This window comes from Cotesia glomerata, linkage group LG9 (assembly GCF_020080835.1).
Source record: "Cotesia glomerata isolate CgM1 linkage group LG9, MPM_Cglom_v2.3, whole genome shotgun sequence".
Lineage (NCBI taxonomy): Eukaryota > Metazoa > Arthropoda > Insecta > Hymenoptera > Braconidae > Cotesia > Cotesia glomerata.
The window spans coordinates 2,804,720-2,826,285 of record NC_058166.1 but is presented as its reverse complement, the minus strand read 5'-3'; the positions used below and the strand labels follow the sequence as shown (position 1 = coordinate 2,826,285).

Here is a 21,566-nt window from a genome sequence, read left to right as displayed (position 1 = left end):
TTCTATAAACTCACATTAAGATGATCCTCTCCACATTCCTTTCTCAATCCTTTCCTACCAATATCCTGTTACGTGAATGTGGAACGCTTCACGTAATAATTACTGTAACTCCTATTCTTTCCCGCTTCACAGCATTATTTATATTTGTAAATATTGTTTGATATTTTAATATCTTGTTTATATTTAAATATCTTGTTTGATATTTTTTAATTCTAAATTGCGCAAAACAAAATCAAATTTAAATTGAACTACTACTGTCACTTTCATCGGTCATAATATCAGAAGCACATATCTGTGAATATTTAAATTAAGTGGTATGATGTATTTCGCAGGGCGTAAAAGTGCGTCAAGTATGCGAAAGAGAGGAACAATATGACAAGTGCAACTGTTTAAAGAGTTTTACTACATCGCTTCCCCTTGTTATGGTTAGCGTGTTTCGTTTGATGAAGAGCTAGGATTACACGAATCTCTATCGACAAAAAAGCGTTCGCTTATGATTACAATAACAGTTCCGTACATTTGTCAAATTATCATACAGTTAAATATAAAAGCCAATAACTCAATCAAAAACATCCGTGACAAATGTCAACGCGCGCATTTATAATTCTTAAGTTACACAAACAATGGAGGTTAGTTGGCGCTAGCTGTAATTATGATAACAATACATGTTAGTTGAACGTGTGGCTATTTTATGTTTACGAGTGAGGGTATGACTATATTTTGGATACAGATTGTGTTTTGACATCGCGCCAGTTGTTGCCATTTATTTAGTCATTACACGACACACACGTACCCACACACGTTCTATGGTAGAACGCTAGTAGATATTTATACCGGCTGACAATATTGTTGTATACCCAAGTACGTTAAATACTGGATGAAAATGACGCGAGTGGTTAATTTGCATTATAAGTGTCCTTGTTATTGCTATGCCCGTTATTATTATCGGGTTATAAATTAGAGAATCGCTGAAGGCGAGGATCATTATTGTCATTGTCGCGGTACTATTGTTTTTCATTGGGTAATAAATTTTGACATTGTTTTTTTAATCGAAAAAATTTTACTGACTTTGATTCATTTTGACAGCACAATTTATATTATTATCAAGATAATAAAATTAGGGTACCGGCTTTACCACTAAAAATCCATAGATCGTTATCAAAAAGTTGTAATTGATTTTTTATTACTACCGAAGAATTTCATCAATTAAGCTCTATATTTCGTTCATTTCATTAGATGACTATTGAAAATAAATTAATTGATAAATAAGGTACAAGAGGGTAGTAAAGCCTAGCTAAGGGAGATTATGAAAAAAATCAAAAATATTGCATTTAATTATCGAAATGTATCATTAATCTTTATTTTGATACATTAGCCATAAAATATAATGAAGTAATAACAATTTTCATCATAAACAAACACAAAATTGAATTTTTTCAAAAACCTCTTGAATAGGCTTTATTTTACTACGGTAGTGTAATAAGGCCTGCGGGTTAAATACAGAGTTGTAAGATTTCTAATTAAAAAATACTGACATTACAATATTTAATATATTTACTAATGGAGAACATTTAAAATACAATTAAATTGTATTTTTTATTTGAAGTTTATTTGCAGTAAGAATAAAAAATTTAATTGTATTTGAAATTACCCATAAATAAAAATAATAATAGAACAATGATTTTAAATGATTAAATATAAAATTATAAAAAATGCTTACCATTTACTCAAACCGTTTTTTAAGAATTCTTCTGTACGACAAAAAAATAAACTGTAATAAATAACAGTCGATTTATAATAAGTAATGATCAACTGCTAAAAATTACCATTTCAAACAGTAAAATCGTGATTTTACTATTCAATTTATAATATTTACCATTTAAACGTTACAATTTACTCTTTACATGGAAGAAAATACTATTTCAAACAGTAATATTCGCTATGTAAATGTCTAAAATGTTAAAGTATAATAATTAAGAATTCAGACTTTGATATTTATCATTTCGTACCTAAAAAATGATCTTATGATATATAAAAAGTATAAAATAAAGTTAATAAATTTCTAATACAAGCAACGTTAATATTTACAAAGTAAAATGGTAAATTTTAAACGCAACGCTAAAAATCAAACTGTAATTATTAACTTGCTTGGACTGGTAAAATCTATATTTTAAAAGTATAATTTTTACTGTTTCAAATGTTAAATTCTCCCAGAGTGAGACCCCCTTCTCTTTTATCTGGGTTCCCCTTCTCCTCATAATATCGACTATATATTGAAATGGCAATTTTTGCTGTTTGAAACTGTGATTTTTTAAGATGAAAGAGTCGTCATTTACTATAGTGACAGCTACTAATCACTTATTTTGGATATTAAATTATAAATTGTGGCTTTTATACTTTCTACATTAAGTTCTGTAATATTTATATTTTTGCCACCCCGATGTCTGCTTTACTGTTTGAAACTATAAAAATTAACCGAAATCCGAGTGAATATTACAGTTTACTTGTTTCCGTGTGCGCTACTTTAGCATATCACGGATGATGAAATATAGAAGACAGGGAACATGATATCGGAACTCTATAAACTTGTCTACACAGAAAAAAAAGGTACACTTGAGCCAAAAAAATATTTTTCTTCCTAATTATTTTCTTGAGCGAAAAAAATTTTTTTTTTTTGACACAAGAAATTTCACTTATTCCCACAAAATTAATTCTCTTGCTTTAAAAAAAACGTATCTTCATCCAAGAAAATTTATTAAAGTCAAGAAAATCTTGTTGTTTTGAGAAAATTCAACCTCATGCTCCAAAAAATTTAGTTCTTGATAGAAGTAAATTTTCTTGTCTTGAGAAAATTTCTCTCTTGCTCCAAAAAATTAAATATAAAGATAGAAGTAAATTTTTATTGACTAACATGTCAAATGGGAAGATCAAATAATATATTGAATTATTTTTTTTTCATTCAATATGTATAATTGCATGCTAAAATAGTATAAAATGGGCATCAAATATTCAAGAGAAAAATTTTCTCAAGGTGAAGAAATTTTTTTCTCAGCTGAAGTAGGTGGCGCTGCTTCCCTAAAGTATCTAAAAATCTGGATCAAATATAAAAGTTTATTGTATCAAGTATTTATGATAATTTGAATTAAGAAAAAATTACCACCAAGAATAGAATTTCAAGAAAAATTTTGACCTCGGCCAACACAACTTCGGTCTTCCTTCAGGCACCGAAAATTTTCTTGAACCAAGAATTTTGTTCTCCAGTCAAGAAATTTTTCTTTCTGTATGAGTTAAGTCTTAATTAAAAAAAAAAATTATTATTATAATTTTAATATTATTGTTATTAATTTTAATTATAGTTATAATTATGGAAAATTACATAAATTTTTTTTTTTTAGGATTTCTGCAATAACTTAAAACCCCAGTTATAAATAATAAGTCTTAGTTGTCATAGGTAATTCTTGTCATTGTATTTACTGGAGCATCGCAATGTGGCCCTTGTACATAAAAAAGGGAAAAAAGATAGAAGCATGTAATGATCTGTTGGCGATTGCAAGTACAAAGCACCGCCATGCAACGTCGGTAGATACTGTTGGTACTGAAGCTGTTGAGTACCACAAGTCGCGGTCTCGCTTCTTCGGTTGCGGTCTCAACTCGGTCTTCGGTTTAAACTTGCTTAGTACAGTACAATCTCATACGTTTCATCCTTTCTCTATTTACCACCAGACATCACTATAATTCCGTCTCTCAGTACATGTCATGTCTACGTACTCGTCATCGTCTCCTGCTACTTTGAGGCCTCATACTTTGACCGGCGGTCTTGCCGCGGGACGTTTGATCTTTGTAAGCCTTGCCCTCTGGGATAAAAAAATTTCATGGGAGTTGATTCTGCTTTAAATGCTCTTTGTATTTGCAATATTGAGTAAATAAATTAATGACTGAATTATTTTTTCTACTATATTGCTGTATTGATATTCTATAATAAATTACAATTTAAAAATATAGAAAAATTATTAACCAAAACAAAATAGTGTTTGGTTCAAAGTAATCCAAATTTATATAAAATAAATATGTTCGTATTAAATACACTAAGAAAAATTTAATACGGAGTACTAAAATGATTTAGTAACAAAATTTTTAGTCATTTAATTGCGCGAAAAAAATATTTTTTACCCATCAATAGTATTTGTTACTGTTTAATAAATGATTTTTTTATTCTAAATAAATTACATCTACCGCAGGCTGGAGTATGACCTGAGACAACTCCAAATTGTGGGTAGATTTGCTCCAATATTGTAGTTAAGCGTTAACTGTAGTAAAAAGTAAGATATGCTACAACTTGCGGTATTTGTAACTCCAATTGTAGTTCAATTTACTTAACATGCGGTTGACCAATTGAGTAAGAATAAACGGTATATAACCTAAAATTTTTATAGTTTATAATTAAAAATTACTTACTGAGTTATTTATGTATAATAAATATGGTAATTATTTACAAGTTGGGTTCACCCATGCTGGGCCATGTTAATTTCTTTTTTTTTTTTTGATCAAATTGATCATTTTTTTTATAGTTCGTTTTTTTATTTATTTTTCAAAAAAAAAATAAAATATATCAAAAACATCAAAAACGATAAAATAGAAATTTCATCCAAAAACATGAGAGCCAATTTTTTTCCAACTTTTGATGGCAAAAAAGCTGTCGAAATTTTTATATTTTTCTTTCAGGACATTTTTTATCATAAATACGTCGTAAAAACAAGCAGAATAAAAAAAATTAAATAATGTTAATGCTTCACCTAGATATGGCCAAAAATAGGGTGGACCCCACTTGTACACAGTGAGAAATTTCCATTATTTTTTATTCTGCATGGATTTTAGATATTACAATGGTGCATATTACTAGTGAACCTTATTGACTCAGAATAAAATTTTACAATGGCCCATAGTAATTTCCGAAACAAATGAAATCAGACATAGTAAATGGTAAAAATTGAAATGTACCATAGTAAAATGAAATATGCAATAATTTAAATTTCCGAATGTACTATAGCAAAAAAAATAAGAAAACGTTTGTAAAAAATAAAAAATTTTAGAGTAAAAAATAAACTAATATTTATTTAAAACTTAATGTTTATTGCAATTTTCATAACACCGTTAACCACTACTGATAGCGTCTGTACACTTATGTTGACAAAACAAAACAGCACGAAAAAATGAAAGAGCGCGCGTCGCGACTGACGCGCATACGTTTACTATGGGACATTTGAAAATTTCATAGTCACAATTTTAAATTTAAACCGAGTACACGTGACTAAATGTGAAACTTTTTTATAAATTTTTATTGTCGACTGAGCAACAGAAATTTTACTATGGAACTATAATGAAAAGTTTTAAGCACACTAACAGTTTTTGTTCTGTCAGTTTACGAAAATTTTTTATATATGTTTATGTAACAGTTGCATGTTCAAATTTACTATGGTCCCTAGTAAATATTGATTGGTACAATATGATATTCTTAAATTCTTATGATAATATTTTGAATTGAGTCATTAAGGTTCAGTCTTATTATGTATGCATAGTAAATTTCTACAGAAATTTCTCATCGTGTAAGTAATTACCCTAAATATATTTAGGTTTATAAGAAAAGAAATTTTGAACGTATTTAGTGTGCGCGGTTGCAAAATATTTTACTTTTAATGAAATTCGTAAAATCTATTTACTAGGACTTTAAAAAAATTGAAATACACAATGACGCACACCAAGTACGTTCCAAAATTTTTTTCTTAATTTTTAAATTTATAACAAAATTTTTTTTATTTTCCGAAAGTCATAAGCAATCATATCGGTTACTTGGATTTTTTTATTTTTTTATTTTATATATTTTTGTAAAGAAAAAAACAAATTTTTTTTTCTTAATAGTCTTATGAACGTGGATTTGGCGCGATTTTTTTACAGTGAAACTGTTTTTGTTCGGATTTTAGTATTTTTTGTAATTATAATAAAAATTTACAATTGGTACCAACTTAAGTCTCGCGTTGGTTGCATTTTTTATAGCAAACTATCCCCTTGAAACTACAGTTTATGTAAAAATAATTCTAGCGCACCCTGGTGGGTGTAGATGCAAGCTGTGAAATATATTTTTTTAATTGTAGTTTCCCATCTAATGAAGGATTACTATGCATTCTCGAATTATTTAGTCTGTGGCAGATCACTTTGCCCATCGAAAAAAAGTCAGGATCGAAATTTTTGCGTTGCTATAGTTTGTGCTGATTAAATTTAATAATTTCAAGTAGATTAATTGTTATAAGTGAATATAATTAATTAATAACAGTCAAATAAAGTATGAATTACTGTTATAATATACAATTTAGGAAAAAAAAGTACCGTAGAATTAAATAAAATTTTGCAACCTCAAAATACCGTTCTGCTTACAGTAAATACAGTCGGTAGTCTGGCGCTCCGTTTACAGCAGATTTGAACGGAACTTGGCGCCAGATTCTGCCGAATCTGTGGATGCTTTAATTCGAATGTGATACATAACCTATTCACTGACTCAGATTATTTTCTTCAGTTCGATTTTGGGTGATTTATCAAACCTTTGAAAGCGCACATACTCCCAAATGGCTAATATGTCATTTTTCAGTTGAGTTTAGTTTAAATTTTTCAATTTGTCTATTATTGATATGTCAAAAACTTGTTTAATTTTAAATTTATAAATGTCTCAAATAAAAAATTATAATTTAATGAGATTATTTTCTTTATAATGCCTCATATTTTACTTAAAATTATTTATTTTAATTCTTTTGATTTATTTTGAGCAAAAAAGTTAGGTTATACGCTAAAATTAGTTAAAAAATTAATTTCTTTAATACCAATAAACGATTTATTGAGTTGCAATAAGTAATTTGTTAAATAATACTAAATGTTTATTTGGTGGAAATAAATGGACTGTAATAAATAATTTAGTAACTATTACTAAATATTTGGTAATGAAAGGTTTTTTTTACTAAATCATTGAGTAACTATTACTAAATCTAATTAAATAGAACTAAATTCTTCTACCAGTGTAGTTTATTAGTTACCCTATTAATTTCATGACATTTTATTCATGCTATCTCTAAAATAATAAGAAAGATCTAAATCAAAAATTTTGAATGCTAAATACCCCCCAAATCCCTTTTTGCCTCGATGAACAATTCCAACGCCTCCTACCGGAAACCCTGGACGACCTTCTACCTCCAAAGCGTCAAAAAACGGGACGGTTGATTGCCCAGCATCTTTCTTTAAATCAGATCTTTGGAACTTGACAAACTGTCCTTTTGATGAATCAACCAGATTTTTGGTTGACTTCGTCGGAAGATCTGGTTTTTTTAAAATCAGTTCGGTCCTACTACAAATGAAACGCAAGCAATGAGGATCAATACTTAAAATCTACGATTAGCTATCAAATTTACAAACCTCTGATTTTTATGTTCGGGAGACATCCAATAAGTCCGTTTATCATCATCTAAAATTTTTCTGTTTACATAATCCATGGGCGACACTCGTATTTGTAATTCAATTGAACCTTCAGCAAGCCCAAATCTTACCCCGGTTACAGCATACCCGAGAGGAGCAACTAGGTCATCAAGATTCATAGTTTTTGGGTGCCAATAATCGAGACCAAGTTGCAGTGGAGTATTGTTTCCATTTTTGAGGAAAAATTTCTCTGTGCTTCCGTCGTAGCCAATGTCTTCTAATGGCTTCCAAGGACCGTATTTGTTGAATTTTGTTGGTTCTAGTTTATCTTCTTTTATTTGGACGTGGATCATGTATCCTTGTCGAACAAATCTGACACCCACAACTACCCTGCGATGCAAAAAAATTTTGAAATGTTAATAGAGACTAAATTCATTTGATTTGAGAAGTCATGACTTAAAAGAAAAAGATATGATTTGTACAACAATAATTCTGTTTTAGGTGTGCGGTAAGTTGAATTCATTTTTAACTTCCCGCTAAGAAAATGAATGATTTTCGGAAAATCGGGAAGTTATTGGTTTTACCCCGTTTTGCAAAAATCGAGGGTTCAACATATCTCGACGTTTTGAAGCCCTAAGAAGCTTTTCTGACTATTTTTACGATGATGTCCGTACGTCTGTATGTGTGTGTCCGTACGTCTATGTGTGTGTGTGTGTGTTTTTTTTTTTTTTTTAAGGGGGGGGAATCCTTTTTACGGATTCTAGGCATAGCTGTTTGGCCTGGATATGTGGCGACTCGACGCTAGCGCCCCTACCCACTAAACCCTAAACCCCTTTTCCTCTTTCCCCTAATCTCTCATGGAAACCGCCGTCAGGCATTACTTCGTGTGTGTGTGTGTGTGTGTGTGTGTGTGTGTGTGTGTGTGTGTGTGTGTGTGTATGTAAACCTCTCGTAACTTTTGAACGGCTTGACCGATTTCATCGCAGTTGGTGTCATTCGAAAAGGTATCGCCAAACTTAGATTTCCTGTAAATAGGAATCAATTCGTACCGGTAAATTTTGAGAAATTGCAAAAAAAAAGTGAGAAAAAAAGTTGTTTTTTTTTTACTTTTTCAAAATATCTCCGAATTAGCTCAACCGATCGACTTCAAAAACTAATCAGCTCTTAACCTTGAAAACCTGCATCGATCGCCACCAAAAGCGTCAGAGTCGGTTGATGCGTTCGTGAGATATCGTTGTCGAAAAAAATTGAAAAAAAGTGTTCTTTTGTAATAATTCCGAAATTTTTCATCAGATCAATTTTTTTGTTCCAAATTTTTTATAGAGCTCAAAAAACTACATCGACCGCCAACCGGTTGAAAATCGGTTGATTCATTCAAAAGTTATAGCAGTTTGAAAATTAAAAAAATCGTATTTCATCGAACTTTGATAAGACTTTCGAGCTTGAAGAGCTCAAAAACGTCATAAGTGCAATTTTAAGTGCCTAGGTATGGAATTAGCGGAAAGTTGCAGGGGTAGCCTTCAGGGTCAACCGTTTTTCTAATTTTTTTTTATTATTTTATGATAAAGTAAACTTCTTTTTGATCGACATCAGTAACATGTCTTTAGATCTGATAAGTTTTTAGTAGATATGAAGAAATCTAATCAACTTTTAGTAGAAAGAAATAGAAAAACGGTTCACCCTAAAGGCCATCCCTGCAACTTCCCGCTAATTCCATTCCTGGGCGCTTAAAATTGTACTTATGACATTTTTTAGATTTTTGAGCTCAAAATATAATTTATATGATATTTTGTGTTCGCTGAGTTCAAAGAAATAATATTTCTTTGCATTTAAGCTCTCCCAGCTCAAAAGTCTGATAGAAGTTTCATAGAACACTATTTTTGGAATTTTCAAACCGCAATAACTTTTGAATGGATCGACCAATTTTCACGCGGTTGGCGGCATTCGACGCAGTTTTATCATCCTCATAAGTTATTTTCAGGTTTTAATTGGTTGAACTAAAAATTTTGGAGTAATCCCGAAAAAAACTTTTTTTTCGGTTTTCTTTCGTTCGCGATATCTCTCGAACGAATCAACCGATTTTGACCAGCTTGGTGGCGATAGATGTAGTTTTTCAAGCTTAAAGACGGATTAGTTTTTGAATTTGATCGATAGAGCCATTTAAAAGTTATTCCAAAAAAACCACTTTAAAAAAAAATTTTTTTCGGTTTAAATTCACAGGAAATCTAAGTTTGAAGGAACTCTTTAGAACGCCGCTTAGTAGATTCCGATCGGTTTAGTCGTTCAAAAGTTATAAGCGAGTCACATAGTCACACACACACACACACACACACACACACACACAGCAAGTGGAACACGTCTGTACGAAAGCGTCAGTAGTGAGAGCTAGTCTCGCACGATTGATGCCGAACGTCGGAGGCCCAAAGCAGAGCAGGAGGCTACTATTGTCATCAGTAGTCACATCGGTGCTCACCTACGGAATATCAATTTGGGCTGACGCACTAGAGGTGCAAGATTCATGGAGAAAAGCTGGACCAATATATCGTATGAGTGCCCTACGAGTTGCAAGCGCCTTTCGAACAATATCAGAGGAAGCAGTGTGTGTCATTTCCGGAACTTTGCCGCTCAGAGTCCTAGTTGAGGAAAGACGGAACCTTTACCAACGAAAGAGGACAACCACACAAAAGTGCCGAGGAACTCAGAGCTGAAGAACGGCAGAACAGCATCGCACGATGGCAATCGCAGTGGGACGCCGCGACAACAGGGAGATGGACACACCGTCTCATACCGAAGATCGACGTTTGGCTAAACCGAAGTCATGGCGAGGTCAATTACTATCTGACGCAGTTGTTGTCAGGACATGGATCTTTTCGGACGTATCTTTTCCGTTTCAAGCATGATGATTCACCGGAGTGCCCGTCCTGCCCAGGAATCAATGAAGACGCGGAGCACGTTTTCTTTGAGTGCCCACGATTTTACCCACAGCGAGATGAGCTGGAGATGATCCTAAAGAAGAAAATCCAACCAGAGACAATAGTAGAAGCAATGTTGTCATCAAGAGCCTCCTGGAACGCCATCAGCACATTTGCAACAGAAGTCCTTATAGACTTGCGTTCCATCGAAAGAAGAAGAGCAAATGACAACAACTAGAAGAAAGGTAAAATAACACCTTAGCTACAAGAAGAAAGAGCAGTAGCTAGATCCTCCCCTCACGAAGTAATGCCTAACGGCGGTTTCCATGAGGGATTAGGGGAAAGAGGAAAAGGGGTTTAGAGTTTAGTGGGTAGGGGCGCTAGCGTCGAGTTTTAGTATGACACTGCGTCGAGTCGCCACATATCCAGGCCAAACAACTATGCCTAGAATCCGTAAAAAGGATTCCCCCCCCCTTAAAAAAAAAAAACACACACACACACACACACACACACACATACATAAATACATACAGACATAGTGACAACATCGCGGGGATAGTCAGGGAAGCTCCCTATGACCTTAAAACGTCGAGATCTGATGAAAACTCGATTTTTGCAAAACGGGGTGAAAACAATAACTTCCCGATTTTTGAAAATCTTCGATTTTCTTAGCGGGAAGTTAAAAATTATGAATCTAATAATCCGTGCCTAAATTTAGTGAAATGTTTCTAAAAATTGTTCTAATCTGATCAATTCTTGCTAAGCCTAACAATTTTTCCAGAAAATACGATAAAGTTTATCTAAATAAGATCTAATCTAATAAAATGCCTCTTAGATTTGACAAGATTATGTCAAGTACTTTTATTTGTTCATCATCTACCAAAATTGAACAAGATTTAGTGAAATCTTGTCAGATTTTATCCCTTTTTACGGAAAAAATGATAAATTCTGCCTAAATTTGGTAAAATTTTTTTAAAATTCTCCTAATCTGATCAAATCTTAGTAGATCTAATAATTATCCCAGAAAATACAATAAAATCTGTCTTAATATGATCTTATCTAATGATATGTCTCTTAGATTTGAGAAGATTATGTCAAGTACTTTTTTTTGTTTATCATCTACCAAAATTCAGCAAGATTTAGATTTTACAGAAAAAATTATAAATTCTGCCTAAATTTGGTTAAATATTTTTATAAATTGTTTTAATCTGATCAATTCTTATTAAGCCTAATAATTTATCCAGAAAATACGATAAAGTTTATCTGAATATGATCTAATCTAATGAAATGTCTCTTAGATTTGACAAGATTATATCAAGTACTTTTATTTGTTTATCATCTACCAAAATTCAACAACATTTAGTTAAATCTTGTCAGATTTTATTACGTTTTACGGAAAAAACATGAATTCTGCCTAAATTTCGTAAAATCTTTTCAAAAATTGTTCTAATTTTTTAAAATTTTACTAATTTTTCCGACCGTGATAATATAATTCTTTTTTAACCCGTTCCTGCCTTTAAGTTAAAATAGTTTAGGTTAAAAAAGAATTGTTCTAATCTAATCAATTCTTACTAGACCTACTAATTTTTCCCGAAAATACATTAAAGTCTGTCTAAATATAATCTAATCTAATGATATGTCTCTTAGATCTGACAAGATTATATTAAGTACTTTTATTTGTTCATCATCTACCAAAATTCAAGAAGAATTAGTTAAATCTTGTCAGATTTAATCACTTTTTAAGGAAAAAATGATGAATTCTGCCTAAATCTGATCAAATTTAACAAAATAGATTGTACTCTAAGGATCTAATCTTATTTTAAAATTAGAAAAAAAAATACGCAACATGTTGTCTGCAGTGTTCGATACTTGTTCCCTGAAGCTGATAGCAGTATAAACATGGTATCCAGGCTCTTGTTTCTTGATACACGTACACATACAGTAGTCACAATTTCTTACTTTCCATCCGTCATAATAGCTTTCTAAAGATTCTTTCTGGTGACATTCTAGACTTTGATTACCATAAACAACTCCTTCAGAATCTTTGAACCACTGGTAGCGTCTTGAGTTGTAATTTTCGTAATTCTAATCAAAAATACGGTATCAAATACATGATTGATTCATAAATTATCAATTTTAATTTAAGAAGTATTAATATATTACCTTACACACTTCCAAACGACCTTTCATTAACTGACAATCACGGAATTCTTTACAGTCGCTATGATTAATTTGATATTTTATTGAACTGAGATCACAGTTGTGACTACAAGATTCTGGAATAGTCATATCTTTTTCATTGACAATTATTGTCTGGGTCATTTTTTCTAATTCATAATACCACTCTCTATTATCTGCAAAATTATATCATTAAAAGTAATATTGAAATTTATTATTATTATAAGTCGTGACTTGTCCAAGATTGTCATACACTTTAACAAAATGACATTGGTACTACTTACATTTATCAAATTTATCAGCGTCACACCTATACACAGTAAATTGGTAAAAATGAATGGTATTTTTAGTAATTCTTAAATTTTTATCAAATTTATTCAAGTAGATACCAAATAAGTTACCTAGCATTCCAGGACTATTTTCTGGGATAAAATAAAAAAAAAATAAATTAAAATAATTGAATATTAAGGATATTTGGACTGTAAACATTGCTAAGGATACTTAGCCCATGACTTACTGTCCACACATCGAGCGTTTGCAATATTTACAAACCAATATAAGACGAATTCTTTGAGGTATGAAGTCATGACTTTACGGAAAAATTTGAACAAACCTTCCCGCAATGAACTTTTTTGACCACAAGATTTCCAAAAACTTTCAAACTTGAAAAAATAATTTTATTAGTATTATAAATAATTACTTCTACGTATATGTGAACTACAAATTCTTAACATAGAAAATTAACAAACAGGAAAAAAAAAGTTTGGAAAATCCAAATGAGCATGCCTTAAGCGCTCATATCATACATAAATTATTTAGATCATAACAAAAATTATTCGTTTTTAATTTGAATTTTCCCGCGAGTAGTATTATCCCCTCTGTAGGTCGAGCTAAAGAAAAATTTTAACAGATGATAAAACAGTTAGTAATTATACCATCATGTATGTTTAGTTTCTGCTTATTTATAGTTATTTCAATTCTGTTTATGAAAAATAATATATACGGCTGCCGAAATCGCAGAAAAAGTCACCGAACTGACAATCGAAAAAAATTAACTGTATCGAAACAGAATTATTTTGACACGCAATTTTCACAAGGGTTTTGACAAACTTCCTCAGCAATAAAACAAAAAAAAATTAAATCGTGAAAGTGATTTTTGACAAAGTTGTGGTGTTATCAAGCCCAGTGCTCCCGTGAATACCACGCTCTTATTCATTTAATTTATCATAAAAACGAGTTTTTTCTGAGAAATCTTATTTAATCGATAAGAAAATTTTTTTAACGTGTTCTGTAGTTATTATTATTTATTTCAATACGCTTTGTATCCATAATTTTTTTCGTTTAAATTATGAAAATCACGTTTTAATCGAAATCACAATTTTTAGGCGAGAATAGAGCATACCCGACTAGAAATTGTAGTGAGGAATGCCGAAGAATTAGTGAGGGGCAAGTTTGGCTTGCCTAACTTAAGCAAGCCTAATTTGCGCCTTCTTAAATCCTCGTTAGGCAAAATGAAGATTGGCATGCCAAATTTGCATGTAATTTGGGACATCTATGGCAAGCCGAACTTTGGCGAATCTTTGAAATGCCTGACTAGCTGGAAGTAACGATAACCAAAGATTTGCCGAAGTTGAGCTTGCCATAAATGGCCCTAATTACTTTTAAGTTTGGCAAACCGAACTTCCGTAGAACTTTGGATTTTATAATTTCCTGCAAGTTAGGAATTCCAAACGTTTGACGAACTTCGGCGTTTCTTGCCAAAGTACTCTAAAATGGAGTGGGAGAAGATATTTAGCTTCAAGTCTTTCCAAGGTTAAGCCTTTTAGTTCTATACATATAAAAGTGTGTATTTATGAGAGTATTTGTGTATTGTACATATAAACATGGTTTCTCATGTACCCGACTAGAAATTTCATTGAGGCATATGCCGAAGAACCAATTCGGGGCAAGTTTGGCTTGCCTAACTTAGGCTTTCCTAGGTTGTACCTCATAAAAACCAAGGTAGGCAGAACGAAATGTTTGGCTTACCATATTTGAACGTAACTAGGAAAGTTTCATGGATTCCTTAAGTCTGATATATCATGGGAACGCCGAACTGGTTTCAAGTAACGATAACCTGAGTTTTGCTAGTTTGGAGCGAACTGGGCTTTCCGAACTTAGGCTAGCCCAATTCGAATCTTATTTGTTTTAAATTAGGCAAGCCGAACATTGGTTGTGCTTATAAGTATCTTGAAATAAGAGGTCGCTCATCATCGGCGTAGCGTCGCAGTATGGTATAGGGCCCTCGTGCGTCGGGTACCGTGTTCGAGTCTCGCGTTCGACATGTACGATTTTTAATAATTAATAATTACTGATTATAATTACTATTAAGGTGAGTGTGAAGTAAAGTTAAGTGTTATGTGTGTATCTAACTCCTCCATCATCTCCTTCCCCCTTGACTTATCAAATCTACCAATCAAAAAAACCTTCACATTAAAAAACGCTCCAAAAAACAAAAAAAAATTACAGAAAAAATAAAATTAAATAATAAAAATAATATTAAATAAAAGCAACAAAGAATTTGTTTTTTTTTTTATTCATGAAATATTTAAAAAATTCAGTCCTAAATTTAATATTTATACTTAAAATAGTAAAAGAAGATAAAAAAATAAGCATTTGTTATTATTAATTTTCGCTTGATAATAAAAAAGCTAAAAATCAAGAAAGAATTAGATTTGGATTTTTCGTTGCGAATTTGGTTTCCAAACTGCAACCTAATCAGGAAGCCAAGTTAGGCTGAGCCTCGCAACTGCGTTACATCCCAAACTTCGGCCTGGTTTGGATGCCTCACTTACTGCAAGTTTGGAATTCGGCATGCCTTACTTGCGCCAAATCACTGCCTCACTGAAATTTCTAGTCGGGTACCTGCGCGCTTCGCGCTTAAGGCATGAAAAATTTTAAATCTTTAAAAGGCATAAATTCAGGTCAAGAGCGTTCAAATGACACCTAATTTACATATGTAAATATTTTCTAGAGTAAAAATATGTCTGTCAAAAAATTTTCCTTATTATATTAAGTTTTTTTATATCAATAAAAGATTTAATTTGTTTGACACGATGATTTCTTAAAAGAATCTTTAGTCATACCTATTACAGAAATACAACTTTAGTGAATTTTAGAATTGCGTTTTCTCAAAAGTTTTGAATCCTAAGAAAAAACATGTGAGGTAAAATTTCGTAGATAATTGCATATGGTCTACAAATTTTGTCTGAGCTATTTTAATCATACCATTTTAATCATAGGTCTCTCTAACGAGACCTAACTACTTTAGGGTTGTTAATACAATAACTTTGGAAAAAAAATCCACTAGATATAATGATTGACGATTCATGGACATGTTAAGTCATCCACAGATTCAGTAGAATCTGGCGCCAAGTTCCGTTCAAATCCGTTGTAAACGGAGCGCCAGACCACCGACTGTGTTTACTGTAAGCAGAACGGTTTTTTGAGGTTGCGAAATTTTATTTAATTCTACGGTACTTTTTTTACCCAATTTGTTTATCATAACAGTAATTCATAATTTATTTCACCGTATTAATTAATTATATTCACTTATAACAATTTATTTACTTGAAATTATTAAATTTTATCAGCACATACTATAGCTCGCTCACAAATTTCGATCCTGACTTTTTTTTGATGGAGAAAGGTCAGCGCCACAGACTAGATGAAATAAAAATGTGTAGTAATAATTCTATAGATACGCAACTACAGTTAAAAAAAGTAATTCACAGCTTACATTTACGGCCGCCAGGATGCACTGGAATTATATCTACATAAACTGTAGCTTCAAAAGGGTTAGTTTGCAGTAAAAAATGCTGCCAACGCGAGATTTAAGTTGGTACCAATTGTAAATTTTCATTATAATTACAAAAAATACTAAAATCCGAACAAAAACAGTTTCACTGTAAGAAAATCGCGCCAAGTCCACGTTCGTAAGACTATTAGGAAAAAAAAAATTTTTTTTTCTTTACAAAAAGATACAAAATAAAAAAATTAAAAAATCCAAGTAACCGATATGATTGTTTATGATTTTTGGAAATTAAAAAAAATCTTATTGTAAATTTAAAAATTAAAAAAAAAATTTTAGAACGTATTTAGTGTGCGTGGTTGCAAAATATTTTACTTTTAATGAAATTCGTAAAATCTATTTACTAGGACTTTAAAAAAATTAAAATACACAATGACGAACGTGGACTTGGCGCGATTTTCTTACAGTGAAACTGTTTTTATTCGGATATAATACTACAGTTAGCCGACGTTTTTAATTTTTTAATTTTTTGTCATTTATTAAATAAGAACTAAAAAATATTTAAAAAAATTTGCACTTATGGTTTTTAAAGTTTTTTACGAATGAAATTTTTTATTTTATTTTTAAGTAACAATTTTTTCAATAAAAAAAAATTGTGTGTGTACTTATGTACACGCGTTAGAAGTTATACTTCTTTGGCACATAATAAAAAGAATTTTAAAGAAAAAAAATGCAAAAATGATCGAAGAAAAATGTTAAAAACAATCAAATAGGTTTTATTATAGTAAAAGTTTAGCTATACCGTATAAATATAAAATTATTAATTATCATATGAATTTAATTCAATATTATTTAAGATTTTTCTAAATCAACTAATTTTGGAACTGCAAATTATCAATAGTTTACAATCGATAATTATAAAATATTTTAATTATTATGAAAATTAAGTTTGCTGACATATAAAAATTTTTAAAAATTTTTTTTATTGAAAAAATGATTACAAAAAAATAAAAAAAAATTTTTCACTTATAAAAAAACTTAAAAAACTGTAAGTGCAATTTTAAAAAAATATTTTTTTGTTCTAATTTAATTATTAAAAATAAAATCAAAAAATTAAAAATGTCGGCTAACTTTAGTATCATTAATTATTTATTTAAAATATATGTTTCTTATAAAATATGTCATTATTTATTACTTAACCTAGTGATAATATCTTTTTAATCAATAATATCAAAAATAATATTAATTACATGAATTAAAAGACAAATATTGTAGTACGAAACTAGATTTTGGTTCCAACAAAATTCCGGAAAATTATTAAAATGGTCTATAATATAAATTTAAAAAAATATGGATAGAATTACTATATTCGATAAACAAAATGATTAATTCTGTATTAAAAAATTATGAACTCAATAAAAAGATACCTAAATATAATATTATATAGGTACTAAAATATTTATATCCGAACAAAAACAGTTTTACTGTAAAAAATCGCGCCAAGTCCACGTTCATAAGACTATTAAGAAAAAAAAATTGTTTTTTTCTTTACAAAAATATATAAAATAAAAAAATTCAAGTAACCGATATGATTGTTTATGATTTTCGGAAATTAAAAAAAATTGTGTTATAAATTTAAAAATTAAAAAAAAATTTGGAACGTATTTAGTGTGTGCGGTTGCAAAATATTTTACTTTTAATGAAATTCGTAAAATCTATTTACTAGGACTTAAAAAAAATTGAAATACACAATGACGCACACCAAGTACGTTCCAAAATTTTTTTCTTAATTTTTAAATTTATAACACAATTTTTTTTAACTTCCGAAAATCATAAACAATCATATCGGTTACTTGATTTTTATTTTTCTATTTTATATCTTTTTGTAAAGAAAAAAAAAAATTTTTTTTTTCTTAATAGTCTTATGAACGTGGACTTGGCGCGATTTTTTACAGTGAAACTGTTTTTGTTCGGATTTTAGTATTTTTTGTAATTATAATAAAAATTTACAATTGGTACCAACTTAAATCTCGCGTTGGTTGCATTTTTTATAGCAAACTATTCCCTTGAAACTACAGTTTATGGAAAAATAATTCCAGCGCACCCTGGCGGGTGTAGATGCAAGCTGTGAAATATCTTTTTTTTTTAACTGTAGTTTCCCATCTAATGAAGGATTATTATGTATTCTCAAATTATTTAGTCTGTGGCAGATCACTTTGTCCATCGAAAAAAAGTCAGCATCGAAATTTTTGCGTTGCCATAGTTTGTGCTGATTAAATTTAATAATTTCAATTAGATTAATTGTTATAAGTGAATATAATTAATTAATAACAGTCAAATAAAGTATGAATTACTGTTATAATATACAATTTATGAAAAAAAAGTACGGTAGAATTAAATAAAATTTTGCAACCTCAAAATACCGTTCTGCTTACAGTAAACATAGTCGGTAGTCTGGCGCTCCGTTTTCAGCAGATTTGAACGGAACTTGGCGCCAGATTCTACCGAATCTGTGGATTTTAGTTCAAATATTTTAATTCACGAAATTACTATTATTTTTGAAAAAATATTAATTGAAAAAAAATTATTATCAAGTTAAATAAAAACTAAAATATTTATTTAACCATTTTTTAGAATTGATTATTAATATGAATAATATATTTCATATTAAATGGTATTTCTATCGAATTTGAAAATAACAACGTTTCGTTGGATACTTTGCAACTAGCCTGTATATGAGTTAACAGTCATTTAAAAAAATATATACTTTTAATATTATATTTTATGACCAACTTCAACATGTAGATTTTCGTGTGACGGTGCTGCGCGCGCATGATAAAAATTTACTCTCATCATTTTTTCATAACACGCCTAAAGAAGTGTAACTTCAAAAATTCTAAAAATTTTTAGATGTCGGTTAACTTAATTTTCATTTAAGTCATATGCCTATTTTTATTAACTAACAACAGTAGTGTCAAGTGTTTTTGTTATAAATTCTCTGTACAATTCCAAATTGACAGTAAATTATAACCGAGTCCTTCTAACGTCATACAATAATAAAAAATTTTCAATAAACATTTAAATACTTACACTAAATCCTTGAAGAACATTATCAATAAAATTTTGATAAATTATCGCAATAGACTGCACCTGATAATCAATTTCAAGAAATCTTGTCACTCCAAACAGCAACGGACACAAGCCAGCCAAATGATGGGTATCATTACTCTTGTAAAGAGAAATCAGCGATTCAGCACGCGCGTCTATTATTCCCCAAGTTTCTTGCATGCTACTTACTAGGGGCATGAAAGATCTTCTGATCTCTTCTTCCATTATTTCTGCCTCCTGTAAATTTTTCAAAACTCTCTGGAAATTGGGAAACCAATACTCTTCTAAAATATCACCAGAAATTGTATTTAATTCTTCCAGCGCTTCCACTGCATCCGATAAAATATCTTTCAAAATTCTACTCTTTGTGTCATCGTCGGTCTTGACCTCTAATTGGTAGGTATTTCTTTCTACTTTTTTCATCAAACTTTGGACGAATCTATTTACTGCAGTAGGGTCGTAAATATCTGATTTTTCTAGCGGTTCCGCACCATGGATCGCGATAAATATAAAAATTATAGTTACTGTTACTTTTGCTATCATTCTACTGTTATTTTTTTGTTCAAATATTTTTTCAATATAATTTTTAACACTGGTTAAAAAACGTTCAATTTTGAAAGCAAACTGCACGAGTAATGACTAAGATACTGGTACGTTTTTTTTATCTATTTATTTCAAAAAACCGATGAATGGTCTCTTATCATTTACATTAAAAAAACCCGATTAGTGTTAGAGGAAAAAACTATCATTATAAAAATAGTCAATTGATAAATTCTGGGTAATTACATTTTTTTTTAATTAAAAAAATTTTTCAGATTGAAAATCGAAAATTATTATTGAAAATTAAAAATTAAATTTTTTGAGAAAATGAATATTTTTTTATTTTTCATTATAAGTTATCCCTTCTATGAAAAATTATGTTTTGCTCTTGAAAAAATTATATTAAATATTAAAACATGATAAAAATTTGGTAAATCCAAATGAATATGCCTTAAAACTCATGTTATACGTAAATCGATCAAAATAAAGTTTATATATCCAAATTTTCACTCATAACTTTAATAAAACTCTCAATTTTTTAATAATTTTATATAAATTATTGAAGTAATAAGTAAAAGTAATTCAAAATAAGTAAAAAACTCGATGTACCATTAAAAAAGATATTATTGTGAATCTTTAGTTCCTCGACGGCCAATAGATGGCAGGTGGTAGTTCATAGTTCTCCTTTGCGGAGCGGTAAATAAAAATATTAAGCACCTATCAAAAATTAAAATTTTATATTTCTTTTATTCGAAAATTGTCTTTATATTTGACATTTTTCTTTGATTAAAAAGCTTCAAAAATTTTATTGTTAATTATTTTTATCCGTAAGTAATTATTTAAGATTATTCTGCGTAAAATTATTGTAACCCGTTCTTTGATGCTCAATATAATGAGGGTGAATGAGTCATGAGATGTGTTGGTTTTGGGATCGTCAAATTTATAAATCATTTTTCTAGTGACATTTTTAATGATTGTTTTTAAATCATCGCAGATCTTTACTAAAATATATTGGCAAGAGTGTAATGAATATTAACATGAATCAAATTGTGAAAGATATTCTTAAACTGCTTGACAATAACAGTTTTTTCGATTTATTTATTTTGAAAGTGTTTAAATAAAATCTAACTCTTTACTTCGTCATTTGTCCCCAGAGATTTAAAATTTTATGTAGATTGAAATTGAAAAAAATATCAATATCAATCACTTTTTTTTCAAATATATTAATAGTGCTTTTGCAATTATTTTCATAAATTTTTAACTAAAGACAAATAATTTATTCTTAAGAAATGAATTTTTCTTCTAATTTATTCTTATGAATGAATTTTTTTCAAAATTAATGATTGACTTATGAAAAAAAAAAAAATAATTTTTAAACTTACGGAAATAAAAAATTCTGTCTTTAAGAATCTGGTTTATAAGTTGACAAAATTTGAGTAAATTAAAATGGACTGGAAGTTATTCCGTGCTTCTCATTAATTATCTATGTTATTAATTAATTGAGTCCCTTCATTATATATGTAACGAAAAAATAATGGAAGAAAATATTATTCCAGATTTAAGGTCCACAGAACATATCATTG

At 29.8% G+C, this 21,566-nt stretch overlaps 1 protein-coding gene and 1 long non-coding RNA gene across 2 annotated transcripts; one reads left to right on the top strand and one right to left on the bottom strand.

The window, feature by feature from the left end:
• The first annotated feature begins 351 nt into the window (after window positions 1–351).
• On the top strand, window positions 352–3,943 carry LOC123271650. Its single transcript, XR_006510938.1, has 2 exons — window positions 352–1,021; window positions 3,452–3,943. It is a non-coding gene; the product is annotated as an uncharacterized LOC123271650 (long non-coding RNA).
• Window positions 3,944–7,045: 3,102 nt separating this feature from the next.
• On the bottom strand, window positions 7,046–20,168 carry LOC123271651. Its single transcript, XM_044738035.1, has 7 exons — window positions 19,426–20,168; window positions 13,063–13,207; window positions 12,830–12,967; window positions 12,531–12,721; window positions 12,214–12,452; window positions 7,456–7,845; window positions 7,046–7,387 (listed from the first exon to the last, which is right to left on the bottom strand). Exons 1-7 carry the CDS (start codon window positions 19,984–19,986, stop codon window positions 7,090–7,092), a joined length of 1,962 nt encoding a protein of 653 aa, XP_044593970.1. The 5' UTR covers window positions 19,987–20,168; the 3' UTR covers window positions 7,046–7,089.
• Between the last annotated feature and the right edge of the window lie 1,398 nt (window positions 20,169–21,566).